General features: G+C 51.2%; 1 protein-coding gene and 1 pseudogene across 1 annotated transcript; both read left to right on the plus strand.

Moving 5' to 3' along the window:
- Positions 1-10009: 10009 nt before the first annotated feature.
- On the plus strand, positions 10010-12484 carry LOC115643307 (annotated as a pseudogene).
- A 9845-nt stretch (positions 12485-22329) lies between these two features.
- Positions 22330-23262, plus strand: LOC115643346 (olfactory receptor 5C1-like). Its single transcript, XM_030547262.1, has one exon. It carries the CDS (start codon positions 22330-22332, stop codon positions 23260-23262), a length of 933 nt encoding a protein of 310 aa, XP_030403122.1.
- The last annotated feature ends 310 nt before the right edge of the window (positions 23263-23572 follow it).

A 23572-nucleotide genomic window follows, 5' to 3' on the forward strand; every position in this document is an offset into this window, starting at 1 on the left:
TGCCGTGGGATGAAACTTCCAGGAGCATCCGAACTAGGGTGACCAGACAGCAAGTAGTGAAAAATCGAGACGGGGATGGGGGGTAATAGGAGCCTATATAAGAAAAAAAACCAAAGCAGGAGTGTCCCTATCAAACTGGGACATCTGGTCACCCTCATCCAATCTAAACTGGCAGCCCACGGTGCTTCTGTGCGAGGTGCATTCATTCACCAGGTACAGGGGTGTGAAATCAACGTGGCGCTGGGCTGGGCCAGACCGGCCCCCCCAGCTCATTTGCTCTGCACGGAAGGATAGAAATGCCCCAGCGTGATGGGGAGAAGTTGAGAAATAGCAACTCCTTGTTAGATCAACGCAGGAGACTGAACTGCTGGGGAACAGGAGAGCTGCTGCGGCCAACAGCATCCGAGGAGAGCAGGCAATTGGCCGGCAGGGATATGTCCCAATCATCTCAGCAGGCTCTAGGAGATGGCGAAGCCCCCCCCCCCCCATAGTCCCAACCTCACGGACCTGGAGCAAGCCAGAATAGCACGGCCCACCAGCTGGACCTTTAAAAAGGGGATTTTTCTGAAGTGTCTCAAAGCTCCATCCCATCACTGATTATTCAGGGGAGAGTGGGAGGGAAAAAATGCACCTGGTCCATTGTGTACCTCAGAGGGTGGGGGAAACAAACCTTCCTGACCCTGCAGCCCAAGCCCTGAAGCATGAGAGTGGATTGGAAAGGGACAGGAATGAACAGGTGGTTTCCTGGATTCACAGGTTCCCAAGGCCAGACCGCACCCCATGCCTACCCCGCCCACACCAGGTTGTAGCACATCACCCAGCATCAGCATCAAAGCCTGCCTTTTAGAGGGGCGGCTAATTTCAGAGCTGCCATGGCTGGAGGGAACTGTTGTGGTCAGCCAGTCTGACCTCTGCAGCCCAGAGCCCTGCCACGAACTAATTCCCAGAGCAAATCTTTTAGGAAAACCTCCCAGCCTGGCTGGAAAATGGCCCGGGATGGAGAAGCCACCCTGCTTGCAACACGTGGGCTGACGTGGGAATTGGCCAGCTATAATATTTTGCATGAAGTCTGTGTGTGCCTCAGTTTCCCCCTGTGGGCTGCACTGTCACCTGGAGGGTGGGTGCAGCAGCCCGGAGATGGAGGTGGAGGATCTTAACAACTCCCAGCATTTCACAGAGCTCTGCTCTCACACCAGGACGGGGTGGGGGAGTGAATCCATGAACGGCCTCCCCTGGGCAAGCCGGCCAATGCCCAGCATGGAGCGATCGAGCCTCAGCATGGGACAAAGATCCTGGTAATTACCCCAAACTCCTGCTGCAACCCATTAGCCGCTGTTCCTCCGCCCACGGTTCCCGTCCCCAAGTGCCATGGCTGCTAATGACACCCAGCGTGGAACCATTACCGGTAATTAAGGCCCTGGGGATGGATCAAAGAACGGAGCACGGGGAAGGGACATCCTGCCTTCCCCATCTCTGTCAAACCTCCTACCGCCTGTCTGCTCCCACGAGACCCGGGCCTGAGACTGTCGCTTCCTCCTGCTCTCTGAAGCCAACGCACCTTGGATGAAAGTCCGTGGGACAAACCGAGCCAACTCCCATGACAAACCAGTTCCTTGCAGACCTGACAAACTCACTACCCCGAAGTCTGGCAGGATGTTTAGCCACCAAGGCTGGAGGGTGTGTGTGTGTGGGGAAGACATATGAGATTGTGACAAAGTGGGAATTTTTGTAATTTTTTTGTAGGATGTCCTCAGTTTGCCTTTTGTCTCTGAGGAACCAGTTTGTGCTGGCTTTTCTAAACTTGGAACATGGCTCAGCAATGTCATACAGTAGAACTTGTATAACTTTACATACAGTGTTGCCACGCATTTTTTTCCAGTACAATAATGTTCAGTAGATTATGAGTTTTTGAATGATACTAGCACAAGACCTACTTGGTACAAATATATCATAGTCTTGAAAAAAGAATGAACATCAGGGTCCAGCCTGTCACACTGGGTTAGCACAATTTGTGTGTAGACAGAAAGGAGGTAGGTTTGTTCTTAACTTTGAGCCCTGGGCTTTCCTCTGCAGTGTACACATTCCCTAAGGAACTGGTTGAAACTAACCTGGCCCAATAAGGCACTTTCACTGGTGGTTTTCATCTTGTGGTCTGCAGACCCCAGTGGTTCACAGGCCACGTCTAAGATTTGCAAAGGGGTCCGCACCTCCATTTGACGTATTTCAGGTGTCCGCATATTAAAAAGGGTTTAAGAATCCCTGGGTTGGACAGACACCTGCTCCAACTGACTCATGGATCAACAGCTTGCTGAGGCGGATCTAAGACAAGACGCCCCACCCTGAGGACACGGGGCTGGAAGGTGCGAGGCCGTGAGGCCTGTGGGGAAGAGTGAGATCCCATCCTTTGAGGTCTGGGACATGGACGTGCTCCCCCCAAGAGACTGTCCCAAAGCTGGTCCCGATCCATGGTGGGAAGCTCACACACTGGTTCAGATGCATAAGCACAGTGAGACATATTACAGGTTATACCTACAGCATCATGGATTAATATTGACAGTCGCATCGCTGACCATCTTGGCTAATAGCCATCACTGGACCTATCTTCCATGAACGTCTCTCATTCTGTTTTGAGCCCGGTTCAAGGCTCGGCTTCCACAGCATCCCCCAGCTGCGAGTTCCACAGGTTAACTGTGCCTCCACAGAGTGAAAACCACAGGGACAAGGGACATCACTGCGGGCAAGCACTAGTCCTGGCCACGAATAACAACAAAAGTTTGCGGTCAGTGTCACAGAATGTCGGGAAAGGCTTCAGTCCCTGAGGAAAACCCCTTGGCGAGGGAGCGTTCGTGAACGGGCCGGCTGGGTCCACAAGAACCAGGATCCAAGTGCTTGAGGTTCAGGGGAAGGGGGAAGCCGACTGTATTAGCTAGGGCAGTGTGGAAGTGGAGAAAGGGATAAAGGGAATTTGGATGCAGACACCTTAGTTTTCAACAGAATAGAGCAAAGGTCAAGCTACCTCTAACTCTAGTAACGTGAGACTTTAAGGCAGGGCCTGGGCGAGTGGGAAAACTGTAAGAGATGCTGGTTGACCATGTGTTAGATAAGAATGGGACGCAGATGGTAGCAGGAACTATTGAGAAAAGTAAGACATCAGGAAGGAACATGTATAAACAAGATGTGGTTGTTGATCATTATTGTAGCCAACAAAAGGTATAAACTTTTGCCCTAATCGTTTATCTGGCCGAGACCTGCCTGGAACGGGGGAATCCCTGTCCGTGCGCATGTCTCCCCCTTGCAGTTGCTTGAGAATAAACTGTCTCTGACATGTTGCAAACAACCTAACAGCAAAGACTGCGTTTTCTTCCACAATTTGGTGCCGTGACTCGGATGGCAGCGCCTGGCTGAGACAGCGATGGCGGCTATGGACCGTTCCTCTTCGAACCCCAAGGCACCAGTCAAGAGGTAAGAGACCTTTTGAAATCTCTACTGGGGTGTCGGAGGAGGACTGCCCGTGGGGCCGTCTGTCCCTTTGGGGCTCAGGCCATCCATAGAATACCAGGGTTGGAAGGGACCTCAGGAGATCATCTAGTCCAACCCCCTGCTCAAAGCAGGACCAATCCCCAGATTTTTACCCCAGTTCTGTAAATGGCCCCCTCAAGGATTGAACTCACAACCCTGGGTTTAGCACCTGAACTTACTGATTTTGCAACAAGGTTAGATGCGACTGGTGCTGAAGAATTTGTTGCTTCCCTCAAGTAAGATTAGTTAATGCCGTTCTGAGGAATAGTTTTGCCGCCCTCAATGAGATTAATGCACCGGCGCTGAGGGGTTTTTTGCCACCTCAAATAAGGGAACAGTTATATTAAGTCCGGACATAAAGAATTAAGATTATTGTTAAAAGGTGATGCCTCTAGATATGGGTAATGAATGTGTGTGTAGGAATGAACACAGGCAGGGTATGAGCCGCTGACCAGGTCTAAGACTTAAGATGACTCCAGCTGCCCCAGGGATACCCCATGTGGGAGATCTGAAAGCAAGGGGAGGTCATCCGAACCCCATGACCCAGCAGAGAATTTTCCCTTACTCATGAGCCACTGACCAGGTCCGGGCTTAAGCCGCGAGGCGGTGAAACCCGTGACCCAGTGGACCCTTTCCCCGGGGTGAGTGTGTGGAAATCTTCCCTTATGAGCTGCTGAGTGGACATGAGATGATCCGCTGAGCAGAGAGGATACTCCCCTGTGTGGTTGGAATATAGGTGGGGGACAGTCTAAAATCCCGCCCCCCCCCACACCTCCGAAGGGATCCCCTGCGTACTACATGTATAGACATTATGGTTCTAGGACCTGCAGGTATTTAGAAAATTGGAATTTTTACCCGCGTGATAATCCATCTAAACAATTCCCACTAGACGATACCTTTGATCTGGATAAAATCATATACCTCAGAGGAACCTTTACATCACCAAAAACCTCTAACAAACAGTGGGAGCAATTTGTCTATTGGTGGGAGGAAGCTACAAAGAGACTCCATGAGTCCCGAGTGCGGAGTTTGAAGGACTCCCAGGAAAAATTAAAGACTCAAGTGCAGGTTAAAACACAAAATGTAAAGCATCCGGCTGCCTCCCTATCCAAACCACTTCATCACCCCCCTCGGCTCCTTATCTCCCCAATTCGTTAAGGCTGGAGGGAGCAGGGAAAGGAACAGGTTAATTTGAAAAGTCAGCTTGGCCTAGAGATAAAGAGGAAGCTGCTCTGCGTTCTAGGTCAAGAATCAGCACAGTCTGTCTTGCTTTCCATGCCAAGCACCAGAAAACCCAGCCGGCTGTGAAAAAATGTAGACAAAGGCAAACCAAAGGCAACACAAGTGACAGGACTGAGATTACATTTGCAGAGGTTGGCCACCCAGTGAGACCCAACAGTCTGCCTTTGCGATCCTGGAGCCGGTGTGCTTTGGGGACACTGAAGAAGCCACAGGCAGCCAGCCTGGACTGGGATGCTGAGCAAGGATCTCTGAAAGAGACACCCCAAGAGACCCCAGGGCGGAAAAACCCAAGAGTGGAAGCAAGTTGGAGATTTTTTTGCACCATGCGTCTGGACAACCTATGCACAGGATAACCTCCTGTCCACCCCCTTCTCTCTCTCTCTCTCTCTCTCTCTCTCTCTCTGTTTCTCCTACCCCTGGGCCTGGCCAGCCCAGGCAGCGTGTTTGTGAGTATGAAAAAAGAAAGGTTGCAGGTGGGTCCACCCCAGGTCATAGCAGGACCAGGCAATAAGAGGAGTTGGGGAAAAGGGACGAGATGTGTACCTGCCAGCTAGAGAAAACGGAACAGTTAAAACGCCAGTGGGCCGTGCGTTCTGTCCAGGTGGTAAGCCTCACGGGTGAGGACTGAGAATGTTTAAGAACAGGACCAAGAGGGGTGAGGGTTAGTTGAGAAGACCACCCTCCTTGCTAAATTGGTAGTGGAACAAAGCCTGTGCCCATGGAAAGGGACGGTGCAGCAAGGCCCAGACAAGCAGACAGGCAGGCAGAGAAGGAAAAAATGGAAACCCGATTGGAAGCTCTGAGGGGCCTGGTGGCAGGACTAACGGAAAGCAGTAAGTATAGGCATGGGGAATTTAAACCCCTAGAACAATAATTGGAATGGTAAAATCTGAGTTGATTGGGGTGCTGGTTTGGGAAAATAAGCAAGTGATTTAAGGAAAAAAAAAAGTAAGCCATTAACTGTAGTTGCTGGAGGGAATTATCAGTTGGAGTTTGTAAAAACGCTAAAAAGAAAAAGAATTATCGGTTTCTTTGCAGCCATTCTGAAGGAAGAATGGGCCCTTTTCCAAAGAAATGTCTGTACATAAATCCAGGCAAATAGACTATTTAATTAAAATCATTTGGCTATGAACATTTTTGTCGGATTAGAAATTTTGTCTATGGGAATTTAGCCACCCGAAATGTATGAAAGGAATGTCAAGGAAATGAAATGTGTGGTGTATATTGTAAAAGGGGTGAGGAAAACGCAAATATGCAATGCTATTTAAGAAAAATCCTATTAGGCTCCAAGGGGCTACAGTAGGTGGTGTTTTCCTTTTCAGATTACTGTGTTTTTGAAATCAGGAGTTAAAGGTAACAGGTGATCAGAACGCTGGTAAAAGTTAATTGTGTCCCTTTTAAGTAAAAGTTTTTAACCTGTGAATGGCTCTGGATCTAAAGGCAAGCCAGAAAGCATCTGTGTGCTAATGCAAATGACCTGATTGATAAGGTAGAAGCCGCTGAAACGTGGCCTGCCTATGAAACAAACACAGAAAAATATGGGGGTAATTCCTCCATTTTGCCTGCAATCAGCAAGGGTATTTGTATAAGAAAGAAATATTTTAAACAATGACTGATGGCCCCAGAAAATCTTTTAGAAAATTAGAGAAAGCTAATGCCAGCTAAAAAGCAATTCAACATACCATGCATTTACTGGCACAATATAAATTGTGTTCCATGTCCTATGTCCTTGCGATGTTTTGTCTTGTGGCTGAAATTGTTGTGTTTAATTTTCTACAGGACACCCTAGTTCAAAACCAAATGAAAGGGTTAGAGCTAAATGCAGATGCTTGTTTTATCCAACTGGGAATACAAAGTGCTTTGAATACTATTAGGAAATACTAAGGTTTAATTATACGTGACAGAGGCTGTGCCAAAAGCTGAGAAATGTTCTTGGGGTGCTGCTGGGTGCACTTTCCATCCTGATCAGCTTTGGCACTCCCCGGACACCAGCCTGGTTGCGCCTCAGGTGCTCTTGACCTATTTTGAGCAAAGGGGGGATGATTGTTGCAGTTAACGAGATTGGTATGCACTTAATTTTAATTTGCCTGGTAGTTGGTGTTTTCCATCTCTGTAGTCTTAGATCTGCTGTTTTCCTTCCTGCTGGCCTTGCTATTTTGAAGGCCTGTGCAGCTGGATTTATTTTGGGCACATTCAAGCCCCCATCTTTCTCAGCTGTCAGCCAAGTCTTGGCTATGAGCAGTGTCCTTGGGTGGGAGCCAGCATCTTATCTTCGGGCTGAGTATGCTAGCTGCAGTGTTGAATTCATTTGTTCTCTGCTCCTTTCTTCTTCTTCTCTTCCCCACCTTGGTCTCTCGTACTTGCAAAGGAAACTTCCACTTTCCACTCACATACCTTTGACCCTCCCCAAAATGCTTTGTGATGCTTGCAACAGTCTTGGCCACATACACTGCTGATCTTCCTTTCCTGGAGACTCACTGAGGGAGGAGGGTCATGTCATAAACAGATAGCTAAGGGTTAATGTTCTTTTACCTGTAAAGGGGTAACACCAGTAACCTGAAACACCTGACCAGAGGACCAATCAGGAAACAAGACTTTTTCAAATCTGGGTGGAGGGAAGTTTTGGGTGTGAGTTCTTTGTTCTTTGTCTTGCGTCTGTTCTTTTCTCAGCTCTGAGAGTGATTTTTCTATCTCCAGGTTTTTTAATCTTCTGTTTCCAAGTTGTAAGTACAAGGATAGTAAAACAATAGGTTTATATTGATTTTTTGTATTTACATGTGTGTAGTTGCTGGAATGTGTTAAATTGTATTCTTTTGGAATAAGGCTGTTTATTCACTTTTTTTCTTAAGCAATTGACCCTGTATATTGTCACCGTTATACAGAAACTATTTTTAATGTCTTTTTCTTTCTTTTTATATAAAGCTTTCTTTTTAAGACCTGTTGGAGTTTTTCTTTAGTGGGGACTCCAGGGAAATGAGTCTGCAGCTCACCAGGGAATTGGTGGGAGGAAGAAGTCAGGGGGAAAATCTCTTTGTGTTAGATTTACTAAGCCTGACTTTGCATATCCTCTGGGTGAGGGGGAAGAGAGATTAGATCTCTCGGTACTTGTGTTTCCAGGACTGGAAGCAGGGAATCTCCTAGGGTCGTACAGGGAGGGGAGCCTGGGAGGAAATAACAAGGAAACAAGGGGAGGGGGTTATTTCCCTTTGTTGTAAGACTCAAGGCATCTGAGTCAGGGGGTCCCCCAGGGAAGGTTTTGGGGGACCACAGTGAGCTAGGCACTCTATAATTCCTAGCTGGTGGCAGCAATTACCAGGTCCAAGCTGGTAACTAAGCTTGGAGGTTTTCATGCTAACACCCATATTTTGGACGCTAAGGTCCAGATCTGGGAAGAAATGTTATGACAGGTCAGTAATATAATATTGGAATAATACTGTCAGCAACATAATATTGAAAAAGCAGTTAAATCTAGAAAAGCAGCACACCTTGGGGACCCTTTGTAAATATTCAGATTGATTTTATTCAAATGTCTAAATGTTGTAACTATGAGTATGTGTTAGTATTAGCTGATGTTTTTCAAGCTGGGTTGAAGCCTTCCTCTGCAGAAGGGCAGACGCCAAGTCTGTTGTGAAAATGTTGCTTAAGAATTTCATTCCAAGGTTTGGCATACCTGTGAGTATCGACAGTGATCGTAGTAATCATTTTACTGGACAGATTGTAAAGGAGTTATGTGCAGCCTTGCAGATCCAACACAAATTCCATTGTCCCCACCACCCGCAGTCTGCCGGGACAGTGAAATGTCAGAATCATAGACTTTAAGGTCAGAAGGGACCACTATGATCATCTAGTTTGACCTCCTGCACAGCGCAGGCCACAGAATCTCACCCACCCACTCCTGTATCAAACCTGTGTCTGAGCCATTGAAGTCCTCAGATCATGGTTTAAAAACATCGATGTGCAGAGGATCTTCCAGCAAGTGACCTGTTCCCCATTCTGCAGAGGAAGGCGAACCCCCCCAGGGCCTCTGCCAATCTGCCCCGGAGGAAAATTCCTTCCCGACTGCAAATATGGCGATCAGCTAAACTCTGAGCATGTGGGCAAGACTCACCAGCCAGACACCCAGGAAAGAATCCTCTGTAGTAACTCAGATCCCACCCCATTTAACATCCCATCACAAGTCATTGGGCATATTTACCGCTAATAGTCAAAGACCAATCTCATTATATCGTCCCCTCCATAAGCTTATCAAGCTTAGTCTTAAAGCCAGATATGTCTTTTGCCCCCACTACTCCCCTTGGGAGGCTGTTCCAGAACTTCACTCCTCTGATGGTTAGAAACCTTCATCTAATTTCAAGTCTAAACTTCCTGATGGCCAGTTTATATCCATTTGTTCTTGTATCTACACTGGTACTAAGCTTAAATAATTCCTCTCCCTCCCTGGTATTTATTCCTCTGATATATTTATAGAGAGCAATCATGCCCCTCTCAGCCTTTTGGTTAGGCTAAACAAGCCAAGCTCTTTCAGTCTCCTTTCATAAGACAGGTTTTCCATTCCTCGGATCATCCTAGTCGCCCTTCTCTGAACCTGTTCCAATTTGAATTCATCCTTCTTAAACATGGGAGACCAGAACTGCACACAGTATTCCAGGTGAGGTCTCACCAGCGCCTTGTATAATGGTACTAACACCTCCTTATCTCTACTAGAAATACCTCGCCTGATGCATCCCAAGACCTCATTAGCTTTTTTCACGGTCATATCACATTGGGATTCTGAAAAACAACCTGGCCGAGATTTGTGCAGAAACAAACTCATAATGGCCAAATGCCCTGCCATGAGCATTGATGAGCATGAGGGCCACTCCCAACCGAAAGACTGGATTTAGCCCACATGAGATCCTGAGAGGGCACCCAACACGGCTACCGGCTTCGCCCCCACTGGCCCTTGCCCATATGGACATTTATTTGATGGAAGATACAATGCTTAATTACTGCCAGGCACTAATGAAATGTGTTAGGTCTCTTTATTCGCAGGTAAAAGAAGCGCTACCCAAAGATCCTAAGTAACCCTGTCATTCGTTAGAACCAGGAGACTGGATCTACATAAAGGTCCATCAGCAAAAGACCGCTCTGGCTCCGCACTGGAAAGGCCTTTACCAAGTTCTGCTAACTACCAACGTCACTGTGAAGTGCCAAGGACTCACTGCCTGGACCCATGCGTCTCACTGCAAGAAGGCCCCTCCACCTCAAGATGACTGCTGATCAGCCTGTCCCTCCTTCTGGTACTTCTTTTCTTCCTTCTGGACAGCAGGAGAAAAGGGCAAGGTGAAGTGCTGGTAACCTCTCCCTTGTCCACTAACAGAACCACCATACATTCACCATCTGCTGGAGGAACCCAGTTATTACAGGGTGATGTGCTGGTAACTTCTCCCCTGTATGATGCTGAACCACGACTCTTCCGGGAAAGAAGAAGGCAGCATGTTTGTTCCACTGAAACCGCCAAAGTCCAGGGATTCTTGACTACAAAAGACATTAAGAATTGGTCCTGGTGGAAGAGACGGAGTATAGTAACCTGGCAGAGAGGAACTTGTGGGAACTGCACTTGGGACTGTGGTATTGAGTAGTGGTTTGGGTTTATTCCGGGGACTGGGCTCTGTGCTTTTGGACATGTATAGCCATCCCTAATTGGCTTTCAGATGATGAATACCAAAAGCGCCTTGCTGCCACGACCACTGCCCCCGCCATTATCCTCATTGCCACTCACCACCCCTCTAACACATCCTAATACAGACAATACCATATACTCTGATGAAACCCAATGGCCAAGGCCTTTACCCCTTAGTGATCCCTATGGGATGGTGCCAATAGTGCACACCAATCTGGAACATTTACAAAGGCCAACAACATGATGAGAAATTAGAGCAACTGGAAAGGGCCACTGGTCTTATTATTGGAGCACAGTGATCCTCAGCAGTGTCATTTGCAGCATGAAGAAGGAAGGAGAATGGAAGGTGCTGATCATGGACCACCCTAGCATGCGCATCCTCTCATCATGCTGCATGCTGTCTGACTTCGTGGACAAAGGGATCACGCTTGTGGAAGATATTAATAAGCGCCGGGAGACAATTCCCAGCCTGGAGGCCATCTACCTGTTCAGCCCTGTGGAGAAGTCGGTGCAGGCTCTGATCAATGACTTCCAGGGCACCCCCGCCTTCCCCTACAAGGCTGCTCACATCGTCTTCATCAACACCTGTCCTGAGCCTCTGTTCAATGACCTGAGGAAGTCACGAATCACCAAGGCCATCAAAATCCTCAGGGAGATCAACGTGGCCTTCCTGCCCTACGAGAGCCTGGTGTACTCCCTGGATGGGCCACAGATCTTCCACAACTGGTTCAGCTCCTACCGCTTCTTGGAAAAGAACAAGCAGATGGAGATGCTGGCAGAGCAGATTGCCACATTGTAACCTCGAAGGAGTATCCAGCCATCTGCTACAGGAAGGACCGTGAAGATAACTTCCAGCTGGCGCATGCTGTGCTGGCCAAACTCAAGGCATTCAAGGCACACGAGCCCCGCATGGGAGAAATCCCCAGCAAAGCCTGCTCTCAGCTGCTGATTGTGGACTGGAGCTTTGACCTGGTGTCCCCACTGCTGCACAAGCTCACCTACCAGGCCATGGCCTACGACCTGCTCAGCATCGAGAATGGCACCTACAAGTATGAGACGATGGGCATCAGCGACTCGCAGGAGAAAGAGGCACTGCTGGACGAAGACGATGAACTCTGGGTGCAGCTACACCACATGCACATCGCTAACATCTCCAAGAAGGTGACCGAGCTGCTGCACACCTTCTGTGAGAATAAGAGGCTGACCATGGACAAGGCCAACATCAAGGACCCGTCCCAGATCCTGAAGATGCCCCAGTACCAGAAAGAGTTGAACAAGTACTCCATGCACCTGAACCTGGCTGAGCACTGCATGCAGCACTTCAAATGGACAGTAGAGAAGCTGTTCAGCGTGGAGCAGGACCTGGCCATGGGGACAGACATGGATGGGCAGATGATCAAGGACCCCATGAAGATCATTGTGCCTGTCCTGCTGGACCCCAGCCCCATGCAGGCCTACGACAAGATCTGCATCATCCTGCTCTACATCTTCCTGAAGAATGGTATAGGCTTGGGGAACCTCATCAGGCTGATCCAGTATGCCAACATCCAGCAGCCGGGCAACATCATCCACAGCATGCAGTTCCTGGGCATCTCTCTTGTGCCTCGGAGTGGGCAGCTGCGACCTGAGAGGAAGGTGCGGCTGGAGTCCACCTACCAGCTCTCCCACTGGACCCCCATGCTCAAGGATGCCACGGAGGACATCGCTGAGAACAAACTGGACAAGAAGCTGTGGCCCTTTGTGTCAGATCCAGTCCCTACCACCAGCTCCCAGGCTGCTGTCAGTCCCCGCTTCGGGCATTGGCACAAGAACAAGCCAGTGGCCAAGTACCGGACAGGCCCATGCCTCATCGTCTATGTGCTGGGTGGAGTGTCCATGTCTGAGATGTCTGCATCCAAGTTCCCTTTATTCCTTTTCCCCTTCCACACTCCCCCCTTTTTTGCTTCCAGCACAACTGCCAATCTTAAACCTCCATGTTCATCGAACCTTATATTTCGGATTCCAGATCAAATGCTTCAGCCTCATGGGTTTTGGTTAGATGCAATGACAATGCACGGTTAGGATGAACATAGAAGGTGTTATTATTATTACATCCTTTACAACGATAACCTAACCCTAAACTGAACAGCAACACTAAAAGCATTAACATTTCCATTGTAATCATATGGTGGAGTTGTTCAGTCACAGAACACAATACATCATAGTTACCAAGAGCGCTTTCTACCCATGCTGCTGACAAATAGCTGTGAAAAAGGGAGCATTATTTCCCAGGCTTTTCATCGACAGAGGGGGCTATTTCCTGCTATACCCTCGGGCGACTATGGAATTAAATCAAATTCCTTTGGGGTCCTTTACCTTCATCGCAAAGGTTCTGCTTTACCGGGACCCAAGATGACAAGACATCTTTTTAAGGGGGTAGGCAGGATATGACGCGTTCTGGCCAGAAGCTGAAGCTAGACTAAATCAGCCTGGAAACAAAGGTGTCAATTTATAACCGAGAGCGTAATTAACAATGGGCACAATCTACTGACAGGCATGGTGGATTCACCACCACGACAATTTTTCAACCGAGACGAGATGTTCTTCTAAAAGATCCGCGCTAGAAATGAAATGAGGGAAGATCCCTAGATTTGACCCTCAGCCTTTCTAGATGACTGTCCTCCTTTCAGCAGTCTGATTTGTCTTGCCTAACCCCACGTTTCACCTCACTTAAAAACAACTTTCTTCCGAAATCAGATGTAAACATGCAAAAGTGTCCCAGAGCGCAGTTACTGGGAAATGACTGACTTACTCATTTGTATCATGGGATTATAAAATAAATTGTTTGGAACAGAAAGATTGTACTTACATTTCAGTGGATAGTAGATAGAGCCATATAAACAGGTCATTGCCTGGACGAAATTTTAGGTTGTGCTGACTTTGCTCGCACTTTTTATGTAGCCTGTTGTAAATTAGGCGAATATCTAGATGAGTTGATGGATCTCCTGGAAGCCCTCAGTGTAGACCGGGGTATGTGAGAACCACTGCCCTAGAGGGTCACCATGAACCCTTCTTGTCTTTGCATCTATGAATTTATGAGAAAAAACTTCAAAGGACCAAATGGACAATGCACCAGATAAGACTGGCCTCATGGCTAAGCAGCGTTGTGGGGACTTTCTAAGGGGACATGAATGCAAATTCTGGTTATGCAAAATAAAACCAATCCCGGCCTTTTGAAGCTCATCCCTGCTGATCGATTCGTAGTTGTGCTAGTTTTGCTCCGCTTCTGTTGTGAGCATGAAGCGTTTGAAGGACAGACCCCAGCCAGGGCCCTGGAGCCATCTCTGAAGCTTCTTAGCATGTGTTTTGTGGTTTTAAGATGTTTTCTCTGTCATGCTTTCACCTTACAACTAGAATCACAGAAATGTAGGACTAGAAGGGCCCTCGATCTATCCAGTCTCTTGAGGCAGTACTAAATATTATCTAGACAGGGGTTTGTCTAACCTGTTCCACCATCTCCTTTGGTCATTTCTTCCCATGCTTCGCTACCCTGACTGTTCAAAAGTGTCTAACCTAAATCATCCTTGCTGCAATTCAATAAAGGAGCTGTTAATAGCCCCTGCAAAGAAAGAACAAACCCCTGAGAATCCAAAGATGTTGTTTCATGATTTTGGCCTAAAATTTTAGGGTTTTGCCAGCCCCAAACTGAGAAAAGTGTTGGGCTTTTTCAAGGGAAAGCCAGGGATTTTCCGTAAATATGGGACAGTTCCCATTCTATTGTAAAAATAAATACTTTTCCACCTGCGAAGGGTGGCAGGTATCCCATCTGGTGGGAAATTTCTGACTTATGCTGGAGGAAATTTTTTGAGGACAGGTTGGTTTGGAGGAGGCAAATCAGGGCCCTTTGTTGGCCATTGGAAATTTCTCATGAACAATGGTGCTTCTCTGTGAGTTGAAAGACGGGGTTTGGTATAGAAATGGATCAGAACAAACTCCGTCTGGTTCAGAATCCATCCCTGACCTGGGCCAGTGCCACATGCTGCGGAGGCAGGTATAAGAACCTGCAGGAGCAGGGGATGATCTGCCCCAATGAAAATTCCCTCCTGATCGCTCATAACAAGAGGTTCCGTACAACCCTGAAGCATGAGGTTTAATATCCCTTCCACAACCTTTAGTTAGTCTGAGCAAATCTAACTCTGGATGCTCCTTTTCCCTATGGAAATGTCCAGTCCCTTTTTGAATCTTGCTAGGTGTTAGCCTCGGCATCATCCTGTGGCAATGAGTTCCACAGTCACTGAGGGCATCAGTATGTCTTTTGAATTTTCCACTGTAATTTCCTGGGCAGTCCCTTCGTTCTTGTGCCATGCAACAGGGAAGACAGAATCCCCCAGGCTCTTTTCTCTGTCCTATTTTCGTTGTGTTATGCTCCTTCTTATGCTTTATGCAACCCTGATCTTTCTAGTATCTCTTCACAGGATAGTTTTTCTAGAGCCTGAACTGTCCCTGAGCCCCTGCTCATTCTGCCTTTCCCGTGTGGTGCTGATGGGGCCCAGGGCTGCATGCAGGATCCAGATACTGGTGAGGGGCTGCAAGCGTGTTTCCAAACTGGTACCTAGTCCTCTCTTCACCGGCTCTTCGATGAGCTAAGCAGACCAGACCCCACTAGCCTCTAAGAGAGGTCTTCCAGATGTCCTGTTTAGCTTTATCCCCAATCTTGTGGTCTCTAGCGCCTTTCTTTGGGCCCTCCTGAGTCACAGACTCCAGTCCCTGCTATCATGGCCGCCATGTCTAGCTTCAACTCCCAGCCACTGGATTGGGTTAGACCTTTCTCTGCTGGAGCCCGTTATTAAATATTTGTTCCCCATGGCGATACTTCAATATTGGGATCAAGTCACTCTTTAACCTTCTCTTTGTTCAACTAAATAGCTTGTGATCCTTGAATCTCTCACTATCAGGCAGGTTTTCCAAATGGAAGGTTATTTCAGAACCTCCCTTCCATCTGGCCTTGGACTCTATGGGCCTTTTGGAGAACAGAATGACCTGCATTTCCCTTGGCATGTCTGTAACACTTGGAGCTCAGTATTATAACAATGACTAGAATCTAATCTCATGCTTCAAGGCTTCAGTTGGTCATCTGCTGCGGTCAGGAAGGAATGCTTTCCCCCAGTGAGGTTTAGATGAAATTACTAGAAGATGGATGTACAACTGGTCACAAAACCGTACTCAAAGAGTAGTTATCACAGTTCACGGTCAAACCAGGAGGTCATATCTAGTGGGGTCCTTCAGGGATCAGCCCTGGGTCTGGGACTAGTCAATATTGTGTCCTGTTCCGGGCACTGCACTTCAGGACAGATGTGGTCAAACTGGAGAGAGTCCAGAGGCGAGCGACTGGAAGGAGGAAAGGTTTTGAAAACCTGACCTAGGAAGAATGGTTACAAACACAGGACATGTTTAGTCCTGAGAAAAGAAGAACAATCTCCACATTTGTTCCAGGCTGTTATATGAGGCCGGGGAATCAGTTGTTCTCCGTGTTTGCTGAAGGCAGGACAAGAAGTAAAGGGTTTGATCTGCAGCCAGGAAGGTTTATGTTAGAGGTTAGGAAAAACTTTCTAACTCTGAGGATAGTTGAACTCCAGAACCAGCTTCCAAGGGCGGTTGTAAGATCTCTGGTCATTGGCGGTTTCTAAGAAGAGGTTGGAGAAACACCTGGTCTAGGTTTATTTGGTCCTACCACGGCAACAGGGGCTGGACTTGATGAGGTCTCGAGGTCCTTCCCAGCCCGACGTTTCTATGATTCTATATTTTTAATCTCTTTTTTCCCCTGCCTTCCTCTGAAGCACTGGAGATCAGCCACTGCTGGTTGGGGCTTGGAGCTGGTCCAGACAATCCTTTGTCTAGATGCCTGGCTCTTGGGACAGGGGGCCTTCCTCCCACAGGGGGTACCAGCTCTCATCCAGTCCAAAATCCAACAGCCATTCCTGGAGACAACGAGGGTTGTTCTCAGTCCGTCAGACCTATATGAGACCCTAAAGGCCAGTGGCCCCAACCTATCTCTGCACTTCACAGCCCCTTAAACACCCGGCCCCTTGGAGGGGGGCTCTGGATGGGACATGCCCGTCCCCACCTTCTCCTAACCCTTTGGGATGGGATGGGCTCCTCCCCACATCGCTGGGGGGGAGTCTCCCTGGAATTGGACCCAGTGATCTGGGGTTGCACCCCAACCTCCGTGCACCATAATTGGGAGGTGCTTAATGGCTCCAAGCATCTCGCAGAGTTCTGAGCTCGCACCCGGGGGCGAATCTCCGAACTCCGTCCCCTGGACAATGCCTGGCTTGGAGAGATCGTGGGACAAACGTCCTGTTAATTACCACAAACTCTCACCGCAGCTCGTGGGGGGCTTGAAACAGTAGAATTCTTGGAGGGAACAATTGATGGGGTGCTGGAGGGGGCAGAATTAATGGGGGCCAGGCTTCATTTCGGGGCTGGGAGGCAGAACAAACTGCTGGGCAGGGGAATGAGCCTCTGTGGGGGCGATGGGGGCCCCCCTTCCGTTCCGAGCACTTTCAGCACCGGGATGTTCTCGTCAGAATGCCCAGGGTCACAAGCCGCTTCCTTGCTGTAACGTTATTGATATAAACTGGGACCATATAGAACATGGGTTGCAACCAAGGTCCTGTAGTGGCACCAAATCCTATGTAAAGGGGGTCATATAAGGTGTCTAAGACCAGGTTATGGGTTGCTGGTTATGATGATGCTGTCTGTATGTCTGTATCATTTTGTAATTGAAGTTATAAGTATTGGCTGTATACTGTCTGTATTTCAAATTGGTGCTGCAGTTCTGGGAAACACCCCAGACAAGTTGGTGTTAGCTCTGCTTAACCTGCTTGATGGCCCATTAAGGACCATCAGCTACACAACTGACCCATTGAGAGGAGGCAGATACGCTTTGTAACTCAGCAGGGTGTGCAGAAACTGGCCCATGTGACTGCAAATTCCATTTTGCTGTAATTTTCCACAGTAAGAACAAAGAAGTGTTCTTACACCTGGAAGAGCCTATATAAGGCGGATGCCTCATCTCCATCTTGTCTTCAATCCTGCTTACTAAACATCTACACAAAGGACTGATGACCCATCCCAGCGGGGGATGTTCTCCAGAGACTTGATTTAAACCTGCAGTTTACTCCATCGCTGCTACAAGCCTGAACTAAGAACTTTGCCATCACTGTATGGAATTGATTCCATTTAACCAATTCTAGCTCTCATCTCTACCTCTTTCCCTTTATGAATAAACCTTTAGATTTTAGATTCTAAAGGATTGGCAACAGCATGATTTGTGGGTAAGATCTGATGTGTGTATTGACCTGGTCTGGGCTTGGTCCTTTGGGATCGAGAGAACCTTTTTCTTTTACTGGGGTGTTGGTTTTCATAACGATTCATCCCCAGGACGGGTGGCACTGGTGGTGACACTGGGAGACTGGAGTGTCTAAGGAAATTGCTTGTGTGACTTGTGGTTAGCCAGTGGGGTGAAACCAAAGTCCTTTTTGTCGGGCTGGTTTGGTTTGCCTTAGAGGTGGAAAACCCCCAGCCTGGGGCTGTAACTGCCCTGTTTGAGCAATTGGTCCTGAACTGGCACCTCAGTTGGGTCCCGCCAGAACCGCATCGTCACACTTGCCCCTCTGCCTCTGCGAGAGCGAGTGTGGCTGGAAATCAGTTCCCTGCCATGCTGGCCTGTCTGTCTCACTGGCAACCCCCCAGAGACACCACCAGCCTTGTAGGTGACCCTCCACCCCCGGCACCCCCAGAGCCATCCTTGAACTGTGTCCTGTCCTGCCCTAGTCTGTTTGCCCAGCTGAGCCTTGCGCCTGACTCCAACACCCCATTGCACAGCCGGGTTCTAGCAAATCCAGCGCTGAGCGTGGCAACGAAGAACTGAGATTTAAATGATGCTGAGCTAGAGAAAAAGGCACCAAACTGTGCTTTTCTAGTGACGGACACGGCATTGTCGCACGGGGCTACTTTGCCGAGTGTTTAAGGTGGTGTTGTCAGAGATGTGTCCATCCCACCTTGTCTATCTTTGCCAATTGTTGTAGGTAGCGTTGTTGGAGCCACGTCAGTCTCACCTTCTTTATCTTTGCCGATTGTATACAGCAGAATTGGAGCCATGTCAGCCTCACTTTGTCTACGTTTTCCAGTTGTTGCATGAAGTGTTGTTGGAGTCGCATTGGTCCCCCATTGTCTATCTTTGCCGATTGTTGTACATAGTGTAATTGGAGCCATGTCAGTCCCACCTTGTCTCTCTATCTTACCCCAACCAATTTTCTGTCTTACATCAAGTTCCCGGCAAGCCCAGCCCTCCAGGTCAGGGGACTGAACAGGCCCGGAGAGTGCTGGCCCCTACATCCACCAAGGAGGGGACACTTAAAGGGTCCTTTTGCTCCTTGTGTATCCCCCAAATCCATTGTCTCTGGCTCAAGAGCCAGGAAGGATTCCTGCAGGCTGGATAATGTCTCCGCGGCCTGCTCCCCATTTCACTTGAGGGCTGTGAATGTACGTTTCTTTCTCTCTTCTGGGCATCCAGCCGCTCGGCCGGGTAAATCCACACTCCATGTCTAGGGCAGGCTGGGTTTCCACTACCTCCTCACACGTGCACAAGGCAATGGGGCTCAATGCAGCTGTTATTGGGGCCCCTCTGAGACTGGAGAAATAATCCCCTAAATGACAGCCCAGCTTTGGGAGGGGGTGGGGTATAGGGGTCAGAGCTGAGGGGGCTGGGAGCCAGGACCCCTGGGTTCTCAACAGTTCTCAGTAGAGTGACCAGATGTCCCGATTTTATAGGGACAGTCCAGATTTTTGGGTCTTTCTCTTATATAGGCTCCTATTACCCCCCCAGCTCCAGTCCCGATTTTTCACATTTACTGTCTGGTCACCCTAGTTCTCAGGAGGAGTGGGGTCTATGATTAGAGCGGGGGGGCTGGCAGCCAGGACTCCTGGGTTCTCTCCCTGGCTCTTGGAGGGGAGTGGTGTGGATGAGAACGAGGAGTTGGGAGCTGGGGGGGCTGGGAGCCAGGACTCCTGGGTTCTTTCCTCATCCCTCTGAAGGGATTGGGGTCTAACAAAGCCCAGGCACCCAGGCATGGAAGTGCCAGGGATGACCTGTCCCTCACACCACACTGGGTGCAAAGGGCCCAGCCCTCGGTGTCACACGGGGCTGGCAGCAGGGCAGAAGATCTGAGGCTGGCCCTACTCTGATGCGGGTTACTGGGAGCACTCTATTGTGTGTGTGTGTGTGTGTGTGTGTGTGTGTGTGTGTGTGTGTGTGTGTGTGTGTGTGTGTGTGTGTGTGTGGAGCTGTGGCCCAGCAGCCCCCACATCCCAGACACCAATTTCCTGTGCAATTAGCCACCTGCGTCTGAATCTGTGCGGGCAGGAGGCGGGGGGTGATGAGCTCCCAGCCCCTCTGTCTGTGGGCCCAGCTGGCACGGTGGGGATTGGCTCAGGTAGGAGCCCTGGGAGTCGGTGCCAGGGGAGGACTTGTGGATGCCAGGGAAAGGGGTCATAAAAGCCCCGGTGCCGCCCGGGTGGAAAGCAGCGGGCACCGACAGAGACGCAGACCCTGCCACTGCCCAGGTAGGGCGGGTGCCATGGGGCAGCAACCGGACATGGGGCCTTTCCTGGGTAGGGACACCCCCTCTGCACTGACCCCCATCACCTCCTCGCTGGCTGACATCATCTCTGGTCAGGGGGCTGTCCAGCCACAGTCAGTGGGAGCCAGGACGCCTGGGTTCTGTCCCTGGCTCTGGGAGGGGAGTGGGATCTGGTGGGTTAGAGCAGGAGGCTAGGACCCAGGACTCCTGGGTTCTCAGGGGCGAATCCTTCCATGCTTTGCCCATAAAGGGCTCTCATCCCATCCCATTCCCTCTATCTCTCAGCGGGAGGCAATTTCCTTCCTTCTCTTCTTTCGTCCCCCTTTCTAATATCTGCCCTGCTCAGAGGATCCCCCCATCTGGTTACCCCATCCCCCTTGGTACCTCTCAGCCAGAGCCCCTCCTGCTAGTTCTTCCCTCCTTTCCCAGACCTGGGGCCCCTCCCCAAACCCCTGTCCCCTGGCTGTGTTCCCAGTTCCATCTGGGATGGAGAGATCAGTGTTTAGGGCCGGGGGGGGGGCTCCCCAAAGCTGTCTGGACCATCCCCCCCTCTTTCCTCTGAATATGCAACCCCGATCATTACACCCAGCCTTGGGGCTCTCAGCCATCAACCCTGACCAGGTGTCCCCATCCCATCTTTATGAGGATGTTTGTTATGGTCCCGGTAGGAGGCTGCAGATGAAATTGCGGTGTGGACAATGACATTGAGCACTGCCGAGATCAGGGTGCCCCCTTGTGCCAGGCGCTGCCCAGATCCCAGCTGAGATCAGGGTGCCCCTTGTGCCAGGTGCTGCCCAGACCCCAGCTGAGATCAGGGTCCCGTCTTGCCAGGCGCTGCCCAGACCCCAGCTGAGCTCAGGGTGCCCCTTGTGCCAGGCGCTGCCCAGAACCCAGCCAAGATCAGGGTGCCCCTTGTGCCAGGCACTGCCCAGACCCCAGCCGAGATCAGGAAGCCCCCTTGTGCCATATGGTGCCCAGACCCCAGCCGAGATCAGGGTCCCGTCTTGCCAGGCGCTGCCCAGACCCCAGCTGTGATCAGGAAGCCCCCTTGTGCCAGGCGGTGCCCAGAACCCAGCCGAGATCAGGGTCCCGTCTTGCCAGGTGCTGCCCAGACCCCAGCCAAGGTCAGGGTGTCCCTTGTGCCAGGCACTGCCCAGACCCCAGCCGAGATCAGGACGCCCCCTTGTGCCAGGTGCTGCCCAGACCCCAGCTGAGATCAGGGTCCCGTCTTGCCAGGCGCTGCCCAGACCCCAGCCGTGATCAGGGTGCCCCTTGCGCCAGGCGGTGCCCAGAACCCAGCCAAGATCAGGGTGCCCCTTGCGCCAGGCGGTGCCCAGAACCCAGCCAAGATCAGGGTGCCCCTTGCGCCAGGCGGTGCCCAGAACCCAGCTAAGGTCAGGGTGTCCCTTGTGCCAGGCACTGCCCAGACCCCAGCCGAGATCAGGGTGCCCCTTGCGCCAGGCACTGCCCAGACCCCAGCCAAGGTCAGGGTGTCCCTTGTGCCGGGCACTGCCCAGACCCCAGCTAAGGTCAGGGTGTCCCTTGTGCCAGGCACTGCCCAGACCCCAGCCGAGATCAGGAAGCCCCTTGTGCCATATGGTGCCCAGACCCCAGCTGAGATCTGGGTCCCGTCGTGCCAGGCACTGCCCAGACCCCAGCCGAGATCAGGGTCCCGTCTTGCCAGGTGCTGCCAGACACATAAGGAGAAACTGGCTCTGCCCTCGAGAGCTCCCAGTCTAAATACGCCAGCGGAAGCAGAGCCCTAGAGCTGGGCAGTGTCTTGCCCAGCATAACCCAGGTGGTCAGTAGCGGAGCTGCGAAGAGAACCCAGGAGTCCTGAGTGCCCATCCTGCTGTCTGCCCACATCACATTGCCACGCTGCCTCCGGGTCCCTCTAGTTCATCTCCCTGCCCCAGGCATCGCTCCCCCACCAGCTCAGTAGCTCCTGCAGATTTAAATCACGGCCTCCTCTTTCCAAAAGGAACTCCGTGAACCCTGCTTTCCTCACCAACACCTTTCACCTGATAATGTCCCTAAAGATATGTTTGGATGTTGGCTTATTCTTTGCTTCGTAGCCTAAATTGTTACGTGATGTTATGTGCAGCTGTTCCCCAGCTGCCCCAACCCAGAAGTGGTTGCATCTCTCTGCCAGACCAGCCCTCCCCAAACACCAAATCCTTGACACTAGAAAAGGGCAGTGCCAGCCCCACCCTGGGCCGAGTGCACTGGCAGAGGGGCAGGCTCTCACCCACGCTCTCTCCCCACAGATCTGTGTCCCCACACATGGCCAGGCCAAACCAGACAGGAGTGACTGACTTCCTCCTTGCGGGCTTCCCCTCCCGCCGAGACCTAAGTCTGCTCCTCTTCTCACTCGCGCTGCCCATCTTCCTGCTGGGCCTGGTGGGGAACCTGGGCCTGGCGGTTCTGATCTGGGTCGAGCGCTCCCTCCACACCCCCATGTACTACTTCCTCAGCCACTTGGCGCTGCTGGACCTCTGCTCCTGCTGTGCCGTGGGCCCCGTCATGCTGTGGGGCCTGCTGGCCGGCCGGGTTGCACTCCCCGGCCCAGCCTGCGCCCTCCAGATGTTCCTCTTCGCCGCTGCCACGGACGCCGAGTGTTGCCTGCTGGCTGTCATGGCCTACGACCGCTACGCCGCCATCTGCCGCCCGCAGCACTACCAGGCTGCTGTGCCACCCCGCCTCTGCCACGGGCTGGTGCTGGGCTCCTACGCGGCCGGGGCAGCCAGCGGGGCTGTGCACTCTAGCCTGGCCTTCCGCCTCCCCTTCTGCTGCAGCCGTGCCGTCAACAGCTTCTTCTGTGACATCCCACCTGTGCTGGAGCTGGCCTGCGCCGACACCAGCCTCAACCAGGCCCTGCTGCTGGCCATCTGCAGAGCCATCCAGAGCGTCACCTTGCTGGCCATCCTGGCCTCATACGGGCTCATCCTCGGGGCTGTGGGGCGGGCGGGCTTGTGCCGGGCTGCCTCCACCTGCGGCTCCCACCTGGCAGCTGTAGCTGTGCTCTACGGGACCCTCATCTTCATGTACCTGCGGCCCGAAGGCAGCTACGCTCCCCAGGCCGACAAGATGGCCGCTGTCTTGTATACCGTGGTCATCCCCACTCTCAACCCTGCCATCTACAGCCTGCGCAATGCCGACGTCAAGGGGGCCCTGGCCAGGCTGCTTCTGGGCAGGCGCCGCATCTGGGAGGGCTGAGGAACAGGGGCGGCCCCAGGCACCAGCACGCCAAGCACGTGCTTGGGGTGGCAAGCCATGGGTGGGGCGCTCTGTCGGTCCCCGCGAGGGTGGCAGGCAGGTTGCCTTCAGTGGCATGCCTGCGGAGGGTCCACTGGTGCCGCGGCTTCGGCGGACCTCCCGCAGGCTGCTGAATTCACGGGACCGGGGACCTCCCGCGGGCAAGTCGCCAAAGGCAGCCTTCCTGCCGTGTGGGGCAGCAAAATGCCTAGAGCCGCCCCTGCTGAGGAAGGGGCCAGAAGAGGGGTGGCAAAGGGGCAAGGTGGCTGCT

The sequence above is a fragment of the Gopherus evgoodei genome, unplaced genomic scaffold (genome assembly GCF_007399415.2).
Source record: "Gopherus evgoodei ecotype Sinaloan lineage unplaced genomic scaffold, rGopEvg1_v1.p scaffold_57_arrow_ctg1, whole genome shotgun sequence".
Classification (NCBI taxonomy): Eukaryota; Metazoa; Chordata; order Testudines; family Testudinidae; genus Gopherus; species Gopherus evgoodei.